General features: G+C 37.6%; 1 protein-coding gene across 1 annotated transcript; it reads right to left on the bottom strand.

Moving 5' to 3' along the window:
• Positions 1-998: 998 nt before the first annotated feature.
• Positions 999-1,553, bottom strand: LOC149395164 (uncharacterized). Its single transcript, XM_089614238.1, has 2 exons — positions 1,487-1,553; positions 999-1,417 (listed from the first exon to the last, which is right to left on the bottom strand). The coding sequence occupies exons 1-2, from the start codon at positions 1,551-1,553 to the stop codon at positions 999-1,001; spliced, it is 486 nt and encodes a 161-aa protein (XP_089470364.1).
• Between the last annotated feature and the right edge of the window lie 14,270 nt (positions 1,554-15,823).

The following is a 15,823-nucleotide window of genomic DNA, read 5'->3' as shown; positions in this document are numbered from 1 at the left end:
TAGACACTACTACTCTTCTTGTGGGCACCATTGACAACATTTATATCAAAGAGTGCCTTGATTTTGGGACTAGCTTGTATCCCGCGTCAGCTAAATACGTAACAGAGGAATTTGCGTGACTCGGCCCGAAAGCACACTTGTTAGGGTTGAGCTTCATTTTTTTATCGGCGGAGGATTGTGAACATCTCCACTAGGTCATGTACCTGGTTAGTTTCATGTAAGCTTCTAACACAATGTCGTCTACGTATACTTCCATCGTTTTATCGATCTATTCGGCAAAGATCCGATTGACCAAGCAATGATACATGGCCTCCGCATTCTTAAGGCCAAATGGCATGACCTTATAACAATACAGATCTCGATCAGTGACGACGGTCGTCTTAATTTGTTCAAGCTCATGCATGCAAATTTTGTTGTGGTCCGAATAGGCGTCCATAAAGCTAAGCGGCTCATGGCCGGCCATGGCATCGACAAATTGTTCAATGCAAGGAGATGAATGTAGTCCTTAGGGCAGACTTTGTTAAAATCTTTATAATCTATGCAATGCGCCACTTTTCGTTCACAATTACGACATTGACTACCTACTTGGGGTACTTAGCTTCTCGGATTAAGTTCGCGAAGAGAAGTTTCTCAACCTCTTCGTTTATGACTGTTTGTCTAGCTTGCACATTTTCAATGATGTTTTGGTCATCGTTCATCCGAGGTACTATGACATTGAGGTCAGTTCCAGGCATGTCGGTATGGGTCCATGGAGAGATATCCTTGAACTCCCGGAGGAAGGCAATGAGTTGAGTCTTGATTGTGAGCGGAAGCTGGGCGCCAATCTTCACAACCTAGTCAGGTTTGGATTTGTCGATGATAACAAGAGTAAGATCAGTGGAAATTTTGACTTTGAGCCTCTCGGTTTCGTCGAGAAAGTCGAGTTCTTTGAACTTCCTTTCATCCTTTAGGTCGCATGGGTAATCGTCTTTTAGTTGGAAAATTGTGTTGACCATGTATCATGCAGATTTGTCATCAATCAAGGGGATGTAGCATATTCTGGCATAGTCTTGATCGCTAGTCATAGTCCTAATTCCCTTTTTGGTGTGGAATTTAACCAATATGTGATATATAGACATGATCGCCTTTAGTTTGTTCAGCGTGGGCCTTCCAATGATGACGTTATATGGCGATGGTTGGTCAACCACTAGGAAGGGGACCATGCGAATAATTTCGATGTCCGTGGGAGTCTCAAATGTGACTGATAAGTTGATGGTACCTTCGGTCATGACACTTTTCCCAACGAACCCAAAGAGGGGTGTCTGGATCGGAGTCGGGCGTAACCCTCTGAGCTTCATGCACTCCAAGGTGGTGTTAAATATCACGTCGGCTAAGCTGCCATTGTTAATGAGAACTTTTTCACCAAGTTGTTGGCCACCTGAGCATTAAGCATAATTGTGTCGTTGTGCGTGTGCACACTTGTTTTGCCTTTTCGTTGGTGAAGTACATTGCCTCATGTGGCACGGATAGAGGTTCCTTATTGATGTGTTCAACATCGCCTTCTTGAGACACATCTCTTAGAATTTTTTTTCCTTTGTCGGTCTAAATCACCATCTTATGGACCCAATATGGTGGTCATGACATGAATTTATGGATCGACGGTGGCTGTGGTTGTGATTTGATTGGTAGTGGTGGCAGTTCATTTTTCCTTGCTAGACTGTAGTCTGCTTGAGGTAGGGCTCACAATGCCGATCATACGCAACACCAGCTCTTTGAATTTATCTCGTGGGATCAAAGTCTTGATTAGTTTCTTGGGTTGAGAGAATTTGAAGGTCAAATGACCATGATCTCGGTGGAACTCGCTGTTGGAATCGATCTAGGGTTTGAGAAAATAATTAACGCTTCGGTAAGCGGCGGAATTTTAAAAATTTTCTTTTACAAGTAAAACAGTTTTTACTAACCTAGACAAGTGCAAGTACATGTAATTAAAAACCAATATGAGCTAAGAAGTTTACTAACCTTTCTTGAAGCTTGATCTTTGAGAAGCTCTTAGAAAGTTGGCAACGCTCGTCTCCCCTCGCAGCACGTCTCTCTTTCTTTCCTCGGCACCTCGAGCAACCACGAAAGTTTCTATCACTAAATCACTCGAAAAGAAGGAATCAGTGAGTGGGCACTTTTAAACACTACGACTTAAGAACAAGTCTCGAAGTCGCAGAGCTAAACACTAGGTCGAGTGAGGACCTAGGTGCCAAGACAAGAAAATCGAAAATAAACTAGAGAGAGAGAGAAGAGGGGCGGCAACCACAAGTTCTAGAGAGAGAAGCTCTCAATCTCTAACTTATGTGGAATGAGAAAAATGAGAAGAATGAGGCTCCTATTTATAGGAGAGGTCTCACCTTCAATAAGGTAGTTTCTTCTTCTATAGAATATCACATATTCATGAGCCAATTTCCTCTTTTCCTCTATGATGCACTCGGCCAAGGTAGGCTTCATTAAGCCTTGGATTTGTTTCGTTTTTTGTTCCTTGCCTTGCTTCTTTCTCAACTTGGGCGCCTACCTCTTGTTTCCCTTAGAGGAAATTTGTTTCCTCTTTTTCTTTTGGCAAGTATCTTCATACATTTATGCACAAAATATTCTCTCTATCTCTTGGGTATGTTGGGCGCCTATAGCCTTCTAGAAAAGGCTTCTAGAAGCTTTTCCATTTGTTCATGACAACATGAAAAAGGCCCAATAAGAATTTTCAATAAAATTCTTATGAAATGAAATTAATTCACAAGGCCCAATGATCAAGTCATGGCCGAGTGAAACATGTCATAAAATGACCTTGTCAAAAATTTATTGACATTCATTTCATCCTTTGTCTCAAAAGACAAAAATACCATTTCGACAATTTTCGTTCTTGTTTTGACTTAGCTTCCAGTTTAACAATTCCTATCGATGTGATTCGTGACAGTGACCTCATGGACCCAAATGAACAAAGCTTGAGCTAAACACTTGGACTCAAAAGTTCACAAACCTTTTCCAAGTTTAGCTTAATGCCAACTGACTCCACTAAAGAGCTGACACTGAAAATCTCTCGGTTCAAATGAATTTATTTTCTACTCAAGAATTCGACCTAATTATGATGAGCTGATCCACTGAATATTATCTATGTTTACCCTTCATGAATGTCATCAGCTAGTCGGGATTTACTAAATTACCATTTTACCCTTCTAGCTGTTATTTCCTCAACTCCTTTGTCGCTTGTGAATAAGTTAGAAACAATGTATTGACGAGGAGCTAACAAGTCACATTGTTTCATCCAAAAGAGTCAGGACTCAATTTGGACACTGGCCAGTTCATTTATTCACACTCCAAGGAACAAAGCATGAGGTGACATACATTGCATTTCAGCAATCTTGTACATGAATTCCATATCTATGAGAACTTCACAAAGTTACTCATGACAGACTCACAACTTAGTACTTCACCAATAGGCCTTGTTCGGAATCACATAGTGAGTCCGAACTTTGACTTTCTCAAATGAGAATACTAAGGTGTGAAATGGCATGTCTCATTTCAGGATTACGGTAAGCATGATGCAATTCATACATAGTGACTTCGAGACATAAGAGGTTAAATGGTTTGTTCTTATATTGTCTCTAGAAGTGCACTGGTCAATTCAGTACCTTCGGAAGATACCTAGAAGAACTATAGAGTCCCCAACTCTCAATGCCTCATAACCAGACATCATAGATTCTTCTAATAATCATACTGAGGTCAATAGCCCTTTGACCCTAAGATTGCGAATATATCGTTTTAAGCAAACTACGAAGAGTTTGTTCATGCAAATCTACATTTGTCTCTTCGTAAGTTGTTAAGTTTGTTTATGGACTAAAAGACTAAGGTTCATGCAAATCTGAGGTTATGAGGCATTGAGAGTGCATGAACAAACTCTTCGTAGTTTGCTTAAAACGATATATTCGCAATCTTAGGGTCAAAGGACTATTTACCTCAGTATGATTGTTAGAAGAATCTATGATGTCTGGTTATGAGGCATTGAGAGTTGGGGACTCTATAGTTCTTCTAGGTATCTTCCGAAGGTACTGAATTGACCAGTCCACTTCTAGAGACAATATAAGAACAAACCATTTAACCTCTTATGTCTCGAAGTCACTATGTATGAATTGCATCATGCTTACCTTAATCCTGAAATGAGACATGCCATTTCACACCTTAGTATTCTCATTTGAGAAAGTCAAAGTTCGGACTCACTATGCGATTCCGAACAAGGCCTATTGGTGAAGTACTAAGTTGTGAGTCTGTCATGAGTAACTTTGTGAAGTTCTCATAGATATGGAATTCATGTACAAGATTGCTGAAATGCAATGTATGTCACCTCATGCTTTGTTCCTTGGAGTGTGAATAAATGAACTGGCCAGTGTCCAAATTGAGTCCTGACTCTTTTGGATGAAACAATGTGACTTGTTAGCTCCTCGTCAATACATTGTTTCTAACTTATTCACAAGCGACAAAGGAGTTGAGGAAATAACAGCTAGAAGGGTAAAATGGTAATTTAGTAAATCCCGACTAGCTGATGACATTCATGAAGGGTAAACATAGATAATATTCAGTGGATCCGCTCATCATAATTAGGTCGAATTCTTGAGTAGAAAATAAATTCATTTGAACCGAGAGATTTTCAGTGTCAGCTCTTTAGTGGAGTCAGTTGGCATTAAGCTAAACTTGGAAAAGGTTTGTGAAATTTTGAGTCCAAGTGTTTAGCTCAAGCTTTGTTCATTTGGGTCCATGAGGTCACTGTCACGAATCACATCGATAGGAATTGTTAAACTGGAAGCTAAGTCAAAACAAGAACGAAAATTGTCGAAAGGGTATTTTTGTCTTTTGAGACAAAGGATGAAATGAATGTCAATAAATTTTTGACAAGGTCATTTTATGACATGTTTCACTCGGCCATGACTTGATCATTGGGCCTTGTGAATTAATTTCATTTCATAAGAATTTTATTGAAAATTCTTATTGGGCCTTTTTCATGTTGTCATGAACAAATGGAAAAGCTTCTAGAAGCCTTTTCTAGAAGGCTATAGGCGCCCAACATACCCAAGAGATAGAGAGAATATTTTGTGCATAAATGTATGAAGATACTTGCCAAAAGAAAAAGAGGAAACAAATTTCCTCTAAGGGAAACAAGAGGTAGGCGCCCAAGTTGAGAAAGAAGCAAGGCAAGGAACAAAAAACGAAACAAATCCAAGGCTTAATGAAGCCTACCTTGGCCGAGTGCATCATAGAGGAAAAGAGGAAATTGGCTCATGAATATGTGATATTCTATAGAAGAAGAAACTACCTTATTGAAGGTGAGACCTCTCCTATAAATAGGAGCCTCATTCTTCTCATTTTTCTCATTCCACATAAGTTAGAGATTGAGAGCTTCTCTCTCTAGAACTAGTGGTTGCCGCCCCTCTTCTCTCTCTCTCTAAGTTTATTTTCGATTTTTCTTGTCTTGGCACCTAGGTCCTCACTCGACCTAGTGTTTAGCTCTGCGACTTCGAGACTCGTTCTTAAGTCGTAGTGTTTAAAAGTGCCCACTCACTGATTCCTTATTTTCGAGTGATTTAGTGATAGAAACTTTCGTGGTTGCTCGAGGTGCCGAGGATAGAAAGAGAGACGTGCTGCGAGGGGAGACGAGCGTTGCAAACTTTCCACAAGCTTCTTCAAAGTTCAAGCTTCAAGAAAGGTTAGTAAACTTCTAGCTCATCTTGGTTTTTAATTACATGTACTTGCACTTGTCTAGGTTAGTAAAAACCGTTTTTACTTATAAAAGAAAATTTTTAAAATTCCGCCGCTTCCCGAAGCGTTAATTATTTTCTTAAACCCTAGATCGATTCCAACATCAACTTTATTAATGAATAGATAGGCAATTACAAGCAAGAGTCTTCATGAGACTTTATTACATCAAATGTACAAAATAAAGACTACAACTCTTCTTGTGGGCACCATTGACAACACTCGCAATATTTGAAATGGTCGTGAGTCGTGGGGTCCAGATTTCTTGAAAAAGAAGACAAAGAACTACAACACCACTCTCAGTGAGGAAGATGTTGAATCTGAAAGCGCAGAGAAGAAGAGAATACAAATAATGTTGTTGCCAAGACATCCCGTCTTGCAAAGCCCTCTAAACCTAAACCCTTGGGTATCTCAGGGGTATCTCTGTATCTATTTCTATATATACTAATTTTGTAATAATTATATTATTTCTTGAAATAATATGTTTGCTAATGATGAAGATTAGTTTAATGAAGTCCTTGTTGAAGCTTATTTTGGTTTATTAAAAAAATGGCTTAAAGAGTTTATGCTTCTTGAGAAGCAGAATGAGATAATCAAATTATCTCTAACTACGAATAGCAATCTTCTATCTGTCATTTCATACTTGAAGATTCATGTGTTAAAGCTCGATTATGAATTATATTTTGTTACTAAATATGTTTGTATGCTGAATTTAGGTACCGCAATTGTTGATGAAATCATTAATATTGGAAAATCTCTTGACAATCACAAGGGTCTTGGATACATTGGTGAAAGCTAATCTACCAAGATTAGTCTTTTTCGCTGCTCAGTCCAATCCAAAGATAGAAAATATGTCATCATAGACGTATCAACATGCTCTGAAGATGAAAAATCTCTTGTTTTGTTGGAGATGTAACTACTACGGAAATAAATGTCACATAAGACCGTACTAATATAAGTTGTATGGAAGCTATCTTCAAAGCAAATCTCTGTTTAGTAGACCAACTCATGCTCCTTATAGAATGCTTAGTAAGAATACCATCAATATTATTCCTAGAGTGTTCAATAGGGAGTTGAAGAAGACCATCTATCCCATGGTGGTTTAAAGGGACCGGAGAGTCAAGTAAAAACTATATGCTAAAGTCACCTTCATCTCTCTGAAAGCTATTTCAATTGATGAATAGTACTTTGACAATGGAACTCCCAGCATATGACCAGTGGGAAATCCTTGACCAACATCAAGTCATGTGCTAAGAGCCATGTAACTATTGGGGATTGTGCCAAAGGGACAATCATTGGAAAGGATCTATTGTTGTGATAAATTCGTGTCACCCAAGTAATATAGTTCACGGAAGTACGATTATCAATCCCACAAAGACTAGCGATTTTAACAATTTAATCTAACTTGATGTGAATGGATTTCAAAGTAAAACAGAGGTGATTTTAACGATTAACATAAATTAATTCGGCTAAAAAGCAATAAACAATCATATGAGATTTCAACAAGGGAAAGGAAGGGTCACTATTTCACCGATGCTAAATAGATTGGGGTTTCAGTTTCGAACGAACTAATCTACTAATATGGATGCTAATCTTACTTTATCAAAATTATTCACTAGTCTCTCTCGATTGTTCTACCAAACCTATGTAAATGACATATTGTTATCTTCTCGACTTTTAATCCTATTACAAAAATTACACGCAATACGAATAAGAATTCAAACGACTACACAATTGCAAAGAGTTATCTACTAACTTAGGTCAGTGATGAAAGCATGAATATTTGCACGATTCCTTACTCTCTCTCTCTCTCTCTCTCTCTCTCTCTCAAACCAAACAATCCTAACAATTCTAATGGTGATCAAGCAATAGAAAGCATTAAGTACAATTCATATGAAGCAGTCTATAATTTAAACAAACAAGCATCATCTAACCATAACGAACCGCCTAATCAACATCAATCATGGATACATCGCAATCCTATAAAAACCTAGCTTTGCATTTATGATCATCAATAAACATAAAACGATAATCAAAAGCATTGAAATAAACATTCATAATGACGCTTATTATTTTTCAATAAAAAATCAAGAATACATAATTGAACGAGCAAATGTTGATCGTTTAATTATATTAAAAGTTCATTTAAAATCTTTTAGGTTTTAAGCATGAGCTCGGAACACCTATTGATTTTAGGAATGTCTATTCTAAACTTTTCGAGAGAATCTCCATAATCAAGAAAACCATTTTCTATCCAACCATCAGTCATGAATCATATTACTTTAGAACTAAATAAAGTTCTAAGTATCTTATGAATGATTATTATAAAGAACTTTCGTGAGAGAAATCTCTTCTTAGGTCATTCAAAGGCAATGTCACAGACAATCTCTTTCTATTCATGGGATCAGACCCCAATCATTATGTTCACATTTACAAGTGATTAACTCGCTTGTCCCTTTATGGACATAGAATGCATAAGTGATTAGCACTTTAATTCTTATCCACTAAAAATTTATTCAGGATTCCAATATCCTATGATTTATGGCATCTTGCCTTTTAGCTTAGTCTCACTACTACAAAACGATTGATATAAGGTGCTTTATAAACGCCATTAAATACTAAATTCGGCGCTTTTTAGGCGCCATTGAATCGCATGACATTAAAACTATCGACGACGCCTAAAAAAACAGTCTATAGTTTTGCCACGTAGGAGACATGTAGGATTCTAGGGTGGGAGGTCTAAACTGTGTTTATATTAAAGCGTCGTCTATTCTATTAGACGGCGTTTATAGAAAAGCGGTGTATATTCTTTACCTACATGGCATACACGTGTCATGCTCTCAATTGTTCAATTTTAAAGGCATTTATGTACAAGCGTTGTATAATATTTTTTTTAATATACAAATTCAAATATTACCAATATTTTCTACACATATTCAAATATACCAAAATCCGAACCTAATTAGGCATACCAATACAGGTTGATATTTAATAACCAAATCAATAATTTCAAAATCAAATTCTACAATTCATACTAATGATTGGACCGAATATCCGAATCAAAACATACCAAAATAAAATTCAACGTTCTCAAAACAAATAAACGTGTACCTAAACCATAGTCACTATACATCTATATTTGATTATTTGGATTGCGTGTTCATGTCGTATAATACCATTTTGTACCATTCTTCTCAATGCGCCTCTATTGCCTCATACATATAAGTCTTCAACTTTTCAAACTAATAATATATGAAACAATTCGTTTGTAACTGTAAACATATATTAAGTATTGAATATGTATATTTGAATTTGTACATACATGTTGTAAACGTTTTTGAAAATTTTGAGCATCATCATTTTGTCTCGGTACCTATAACGAAAAAGATAGACTAAAGTAAATGATACACTAGTTTAATCATGTGCATACCTTTGATCTTCCATGAAAACTTTTTGTTACCGAAAAAGTCATCGAACGCTCTGTACGCATATATAAAAATTACTAAATAGAATAACTATTGAATTTAAATTCATAACCTGAAATTTTACTACTTAGAAGTCCAGTATCGTATTCTAATGAGACGACACTCTTTTTAAATTCATGGGATCAAGATAGTACGCGTGCACTTGCAAACATCAACCACCAGGAACACCCAATGAAAACTATCAAAAAATTCATATGTATGTCAAGATAAATTTAACAGGGATAGATAAAAAGATATTTAAAGTCTAATTACTTACTCATAATTATAAGGCGCGAGAAACAACTGATCGAGAATAAATTATTGGATTCCCTTAAAAACGCGTCATGATCGCTCTATAGGCTCATCTATTTGAATTACGGACAGAGAAACATCAATCAGATTGAAAAAGGAAAATTTTCACAATCCGTCCACATCTCGTAGATGATCACGTAAATGACTAATACATGTAAGAAAATAAAACAAAAACACATCAATTAAAATAACAATTAACATTTTCATATTTTATATGTTTTAAAGTTGATATAAGCGTATTGTATAAGAACTAGAATGCAGTTTACTTCGATCTCCTTCAAGCCCATGAATTTCTCCACATAGTCTTTCATCAAAGTCAATTTAGCTTTTCCGTTGAACACAAACTCGGGAAACTTATAATCGAGCATAACGTATTTTTTTTAGTCTAAAATGCGATCTACCAATGTTGGTAATAAAGGCTCTTGACCTTGCGAGACTATAAGAGGAGGTACACGAATTGAACTTTTTTTATGCACGTTCTGAGATGTAGCTTGGGATTTCGCTCGTTTTACCGGTTGCGCAACTTTTTTACCCTTCTTCTTCTGTGATTGTCGTTACTCCTCCTATGAAAAAGTGATTAAGATTATTACTATACATACCAACTTATACTAAAATAAAATTTAAACAATACTTACATCATCTTCATATTATGATGAGAGACTTCGGACATGCGACCATCGAGTTAACAATGTGGGTGACCAAATACATCTCGTCTTTGACCGGTATCGGTAATTCGTCTACTTCGTGATCAAATTCAGTGTGTCGCATACTCATGTAAACATTATCGCTCCCAAGTTGAATCCTGTGAATGTTATCACTTCTCGAACCTATAACATAACCGCTCGTAATAACGTTCTCCAAGTTTTCGATGGCAAGAAGACACTTTTAGCGGGAAACAAGGGTCTCAACGTCGATGTGACTGACACTTTGATGCGAACAAAGCAAAAAATGTGGCTATGATCCTTCTCAATTTGTTGGATTGTATCAGACCCAAGGATCCTTCGAGATCAGATCCGGTGAATCCGTGACCCGTAGCTTATGTTGAAGTTCGAACTTTGGAATGATGAAGACGCCACAACGAGAGTGCAAATTCGCTTGATAAGTCAGATTTGAATGCCACAAGGAATTCCCTTGATAAGTTCAGTATAGTTTCTTCAAGAAACAAAGAGAAATCTCTCACAAATTCATTCAAAAGTGTTATGAAAACTATTCAGACCTTTACAAACATTATAAAACGTTTTCCAAAGCTAAACAAAGCAAAAGGAAACTGAAATTAAATAAACACACTTAAACACAATTTAAAGTAGACATTAAATGCCATAAAACATGAAACTGATGATCACATTCCTTGTGAAATTCATAATCCCCTTTGCTGCTGCTTTAAATGGTATCATAAATGGCTAATTATGCCTCTGAATAGATGCCATAAGCCTTCTCTGATCAGATGTTGTTTGGAGAACTAGGTACAACTCTTTATAAGGCTTAAAAGAGTGTCTTTGGGCTGCTTGTTGTTAGGCTTCATGGACAAAGTTCTCCATCTCGTCCTTGAGCTGTTTAGCTCTTGATCTTGTCATTGGTCCTTGTTGATCTTGAATTGAGTCCTTCTTTACTTGTTTATGAGTTGAATCCATCTTGACTTGATCTTCATGTGAATCCATCTCGATGTCCACATCATACCCTCCATCTTGAAAATGATTTGTCCTCAAATCTGAATCAACATCAAATGGACTCAAGTTAGAAACATTAAAAGTTGCACTCACCTTATACTCACTCGGTAAATCAAGCTTATATGCATTGTCATTGATTCTTTCGAGCACTTGAAAATGACCATCCCCTTGAGGAAGCAACTTTTATCGTCTTTGGACCGGAAATCTTTCTTTTCCCATATGTAACCAAACCTAATCACCAGGTTTAAAAATCTGTTCATGATGTCCCTTGTTGGCTTGTTTGATGTATTGCTCAGTTCTCTTCTTAATGTTATTCCGCACGTGCGCATGAAGTTTCTTCACAAATTGTACCTTTTTCTCGCCATCTGAATTCAAATGCTAAAAAAATAGGTAATGGTGATAAATCCAAAGGAGTCAAGGGATTAAAACCATAAACAAGCTCGTATGGTGAAAATCTAGTAGCAGAATGAATTGAACGATTATATGCAAACTCCACATGTGGTAAACACTCTTCCCAAGTCTTAATGTTCTTACTAATGACAGCCCTTAACAAAGTCCTATTCACGACCTCAGTTTGACCATCGGTTTGTGGGTGACAAGAAGTAGAAAACAAAAGCATAGTCCCTAATTTACACCACAATGTCTTCCAAAATTAACTCAAGAACTTAGCATCTCTATCCGAAACAATTGTCCTAGGCATGCCATGTAATCGCACAATCACACGAAAGAACAGATTTGAAACATTTGAAGCATCGTCTGTTTTATGACATGGAATAAAATGAGCCATTTTAGAAAACCGATCTATGACCACAAAAATTGAATCACGACCATGCTTACTCCTAGGCAAACCTATAATAAAATCCATTGAGATATCAATCCATGGTGAACTAGGAATGGGCAGCGGTGTATATAAACCATTTGGTTGCACTCTCGATTTTTCTTGCTTACAGGTTATACATCTCCTTTTTCATGCGCGGCCAAAAGAAATGTTCTTGCAAGATGCGTAAGGTTTTTTCTACCCCAAAATATCCCATTAACCCTCCACCATGAGATTCCTGAACTAACTAATCACGGATTGACGAATTAGGCACAAACAACCTGTTTTCTCGAAACAAGAATCCCGCATGCCTATAAAACTTCCCATTGCCAGATTTCTCACGACATGAATAAATATCCTTAAAATCAGTATCATCCATGTACTCTTAATATGCTCAAAACAAAGTAATTTAGCATCAAGAGTTGAGATTAGGGAATAACTTCGCGAAAGCGCATCTGCTCAATGTTCTCCTTACCTTGTTTGTACATGATCAGGTATGGGAATTGTTCAAGGAATTCAGACCAACGGACATGTCTTTTATTCAGCTTGTGTTGTGTCTTGAAGTGCTTCAATGACTCATGATCGGTGCGAATCACAAAATCCTTGGGCAGAAGGTAATGTTGCCATGTTTGAAGGGAACGAATCAGCACGTACAATTCCTTATCATATGTAGGGCAATCCAAAGTTGCACCATTCCATTTCTCGCTGAAGTATGCAATTGGTCGACCATCTTGCATGAGTACAGCTCCAATACCTACACCTGAAGCATCACTCTCAATTTCAAAAGCTCTCTCAAAGTTAAGTAGAGCAAGTAAAAAAGCATGGGAAAGCTTATTCTTTAGAATTTTGAACGCCTCTTCTTGTTCCTCACCCTACTTGAATGGTGCATTCTTTTGTATGACATTGGTAAGTGGTGATGCGATGGTACTAAAGTCCTTGATGAACCGCCTATAAAATCCAGGAAGCCCATGAAAAGTCCTCACATGTCCTATATTTGTTGGGGTTAGCCATTCTTGAATTGCTCGCACCTTTTCTTCATCAACCTGTATACCTTGTGCACTAACAACAAATCCAAGAAATACAAGCTTGTCGGTGCAAAAACTGCACTTTCCAAGGTTAGCGAATAACTTTTTTTCACTCAATTTGTGATTTTCTTGTTTTCTCTCATTTTTCTTTTGTTCACTCAATTTATGTGATCTGTTTTGATCCTCAAATTCTTCATATGGGGTCAGTGGTGTAAGAATTATTTTGCGTTCTTTGTGGAAGAATGAGTGTTTGTTGGTGAAGCCATCATGTTGTACCCGACGATCGAATTGCCATGGCCTTCCCAAGAGAAGATGCCCAGCTTGTATTGGCACCACATCACATTTCACCTCATCTTCATACTTCCCGATTTTGAATGGTACCAAAACCTGCTTTGTTACCCTAACTTCTCCACTATTATTTAGCCATTGAAGCTTGTATGGTCGATGATGTTTCAGTGTCTTAAGTCCAAGTTTCTCTACCATTGCTACGCTAGCAACATTAGTGCAACTCCCTCCATCTATGATGACACTGCAAACCTTTTGTTTTACATGGCAGCGGATGGAAATATGTTTTCACGCTAAACCTTCTCATCGTCTTCTTTGGCATGAGTACTCAAAGCTCTTCTTGAGATCAATAAGAAATCTCCACGTTCAGCACCAAACTCTTCATCTTCCACCGATGCGTCCTCCAATTCTGGCATATCCGGATCTACTTCATCTTCATTCGCCTCCAACTCAATCTCTCCATTCTCGCGGATCAACATAACTCGCTGATTAGGGCATTGATTTGCGATGTGCCCTCTTCCTTGACATTTGAAACACTTGACCTCACTAGATCAAGTTTGTGTAGTTACCGGTTTAACATTATTCGGGGCTATTGGCGGGGCTGCTTTTTGCTCAAATCTTCCCTTTGAACTTGAAGGGGCTTCTTTTTTTTGGGTACTTAGATCTCCAAGGTTGTGGTGTTGAGTTTTGTTGCACTTGTCGATGATGCATATTACTTCATTTTAATTGCCTTTCCACCTTCAATGCTATATGGACTAGATCCTCCATCTCCACATAATGGTGTAGCTCTATCGCATCCCCAATCTCCCCGTTTAGGCCATTTATGAACCTAGCCATCGTTGCTTCCCGATTCTCCTCAACATTGGCACTGATCAGCGTCACCTCCATCTCCTTGTGGTACTCATCCATGCTGCGACTACCTTGTCGTTGACTTTGTCATTTGAGGTGTAAATCGCGTCGGTAATGACTTGGCACAAATATTTTCCTCATCGCCCTCTTCATCTCAGCCCAACTTTCAATGTGTAGTTCGCCATCATACCTCTGATTAATGGTCAGCTTATCCCACCAAACAATGGCATACTCGGTGAACTCAATGGCTGAAGCTTCACTTTCCTCAACTCGGAATAGTTATGACAATCGAAGACCAAATCCATCTTCCTTTCCTACTCCAAGTACTCCTCCGGATATGTTCTTCCTCGAAACGCTGGAATGTTCACTTTAATGCTCCCCAGATTATTGTCAACTTCATTACGGTTTCCTCTATCACGTCTTTGGCCATTCCTCCTACGACTCCCCGCGGACTCTCTTTCAAATCTTTCCTCCAAATTGCTCGCTTCAGATTGATCATGGGGATTTTGAGGTTGTTCTCACTGACCACGTTGTTCAACAAGTTCAAGATGGTTCTTTATGCGATCCACTTCCTGCCTCATTATTCTCCTTACTTCTCACATTATAGCCTCGACTTGGAAATAGTTGTTATTGTTTTGTGGCTGGTCGTCATCATTTCCGGACCCCGACATGCTTGTTTAGTTCCTACACAAGTCAGCAAACGGTGAAATAAAAGGATCTCACAACACTCGCTCACGTGTTTCACTCGTATTATGAAATTCACACAATTTGCATTCATGTTTTGCACTCAATAATACGGCTTTTACCCTTTGATGATCTCACTCACTCTTGCCTATTTCCACTAAAATTCTCTTTCGTTTCTTTGAAAACTAAACGAACAATAATGGAAAGCAATTCCTTATACCGATCAAAATCACAACAACCCAAGAGAAGAAGTACGAACGACAACAACACAAAGAGAATATATGGTAAAATATGGACGAATTTGAAAAACGTCAAGGGAGCGAGAAAAAATAAATGATATTTAACACAAAGATCTAAAGAGAAGCACTTAATTTCAATTCAGGGAATTTTGTTCTCTTGATTCAGGATTCTTCTAATTTTTTTCCTTTTTTAATTTTTTCTTTTTTTTTTCAATATTCAGGAAACAAACTAGAAAAATTCAGGAATGAATAAAAACGACTTTTTTTTTTGTGTAATGTGATATTTGGCTAAAGAGAACAAAGTGGAGGTGGAAATAAAACAATTGATGATCATGAATGAATTTTTTTTTTTTTGGAGATATAACAATATAAAAGATAGATTGAACCTTGATGAACTCGAATTAGCTCTGATACTAACTGATGCGAACCAAGCAAACAATGTGACTATGACCCTTCTCAATTTGTTGGATTTGATCAGACCCAAGGATCCGTCGAGATTAGATTCAGTGAATCCGCGATCCGTAGCTTATGTTGAAGCTCGAACTTTGGAATGACGAAGACGCCACAAACAAGAGTGAAAATTCACTTGATAAGTCAAATTCAAATGCCACAAGGAATTCCCTTGAATTGGGCTGTTGTGTTGGGCTTCATGGACAAAGTTCTCCATCTCGTCCTTAAGGTGTTTAGCTCGTGATCTTGTCATTGGTCCTGGTTGATC

This window comes from Urtica dioica, chromosome 5 (genome assembly GCF_054948205.1).
Source record: "Urtica dioica subsp. dioica isolate 48M chromosome 5, U.dioica_male_clone48M_v1_H2, whole genome shotgun sequence".
NCBI classification, from domain to species: Eukaryota; Viridiplantae; Streptophyta; class Magnoliopsida; order Rosales; family Urticaceae; genus Urtica; species Urtica dioica.
This window is presented reverse-complemented; position numbering and strand designations above follow the sequence as displayed.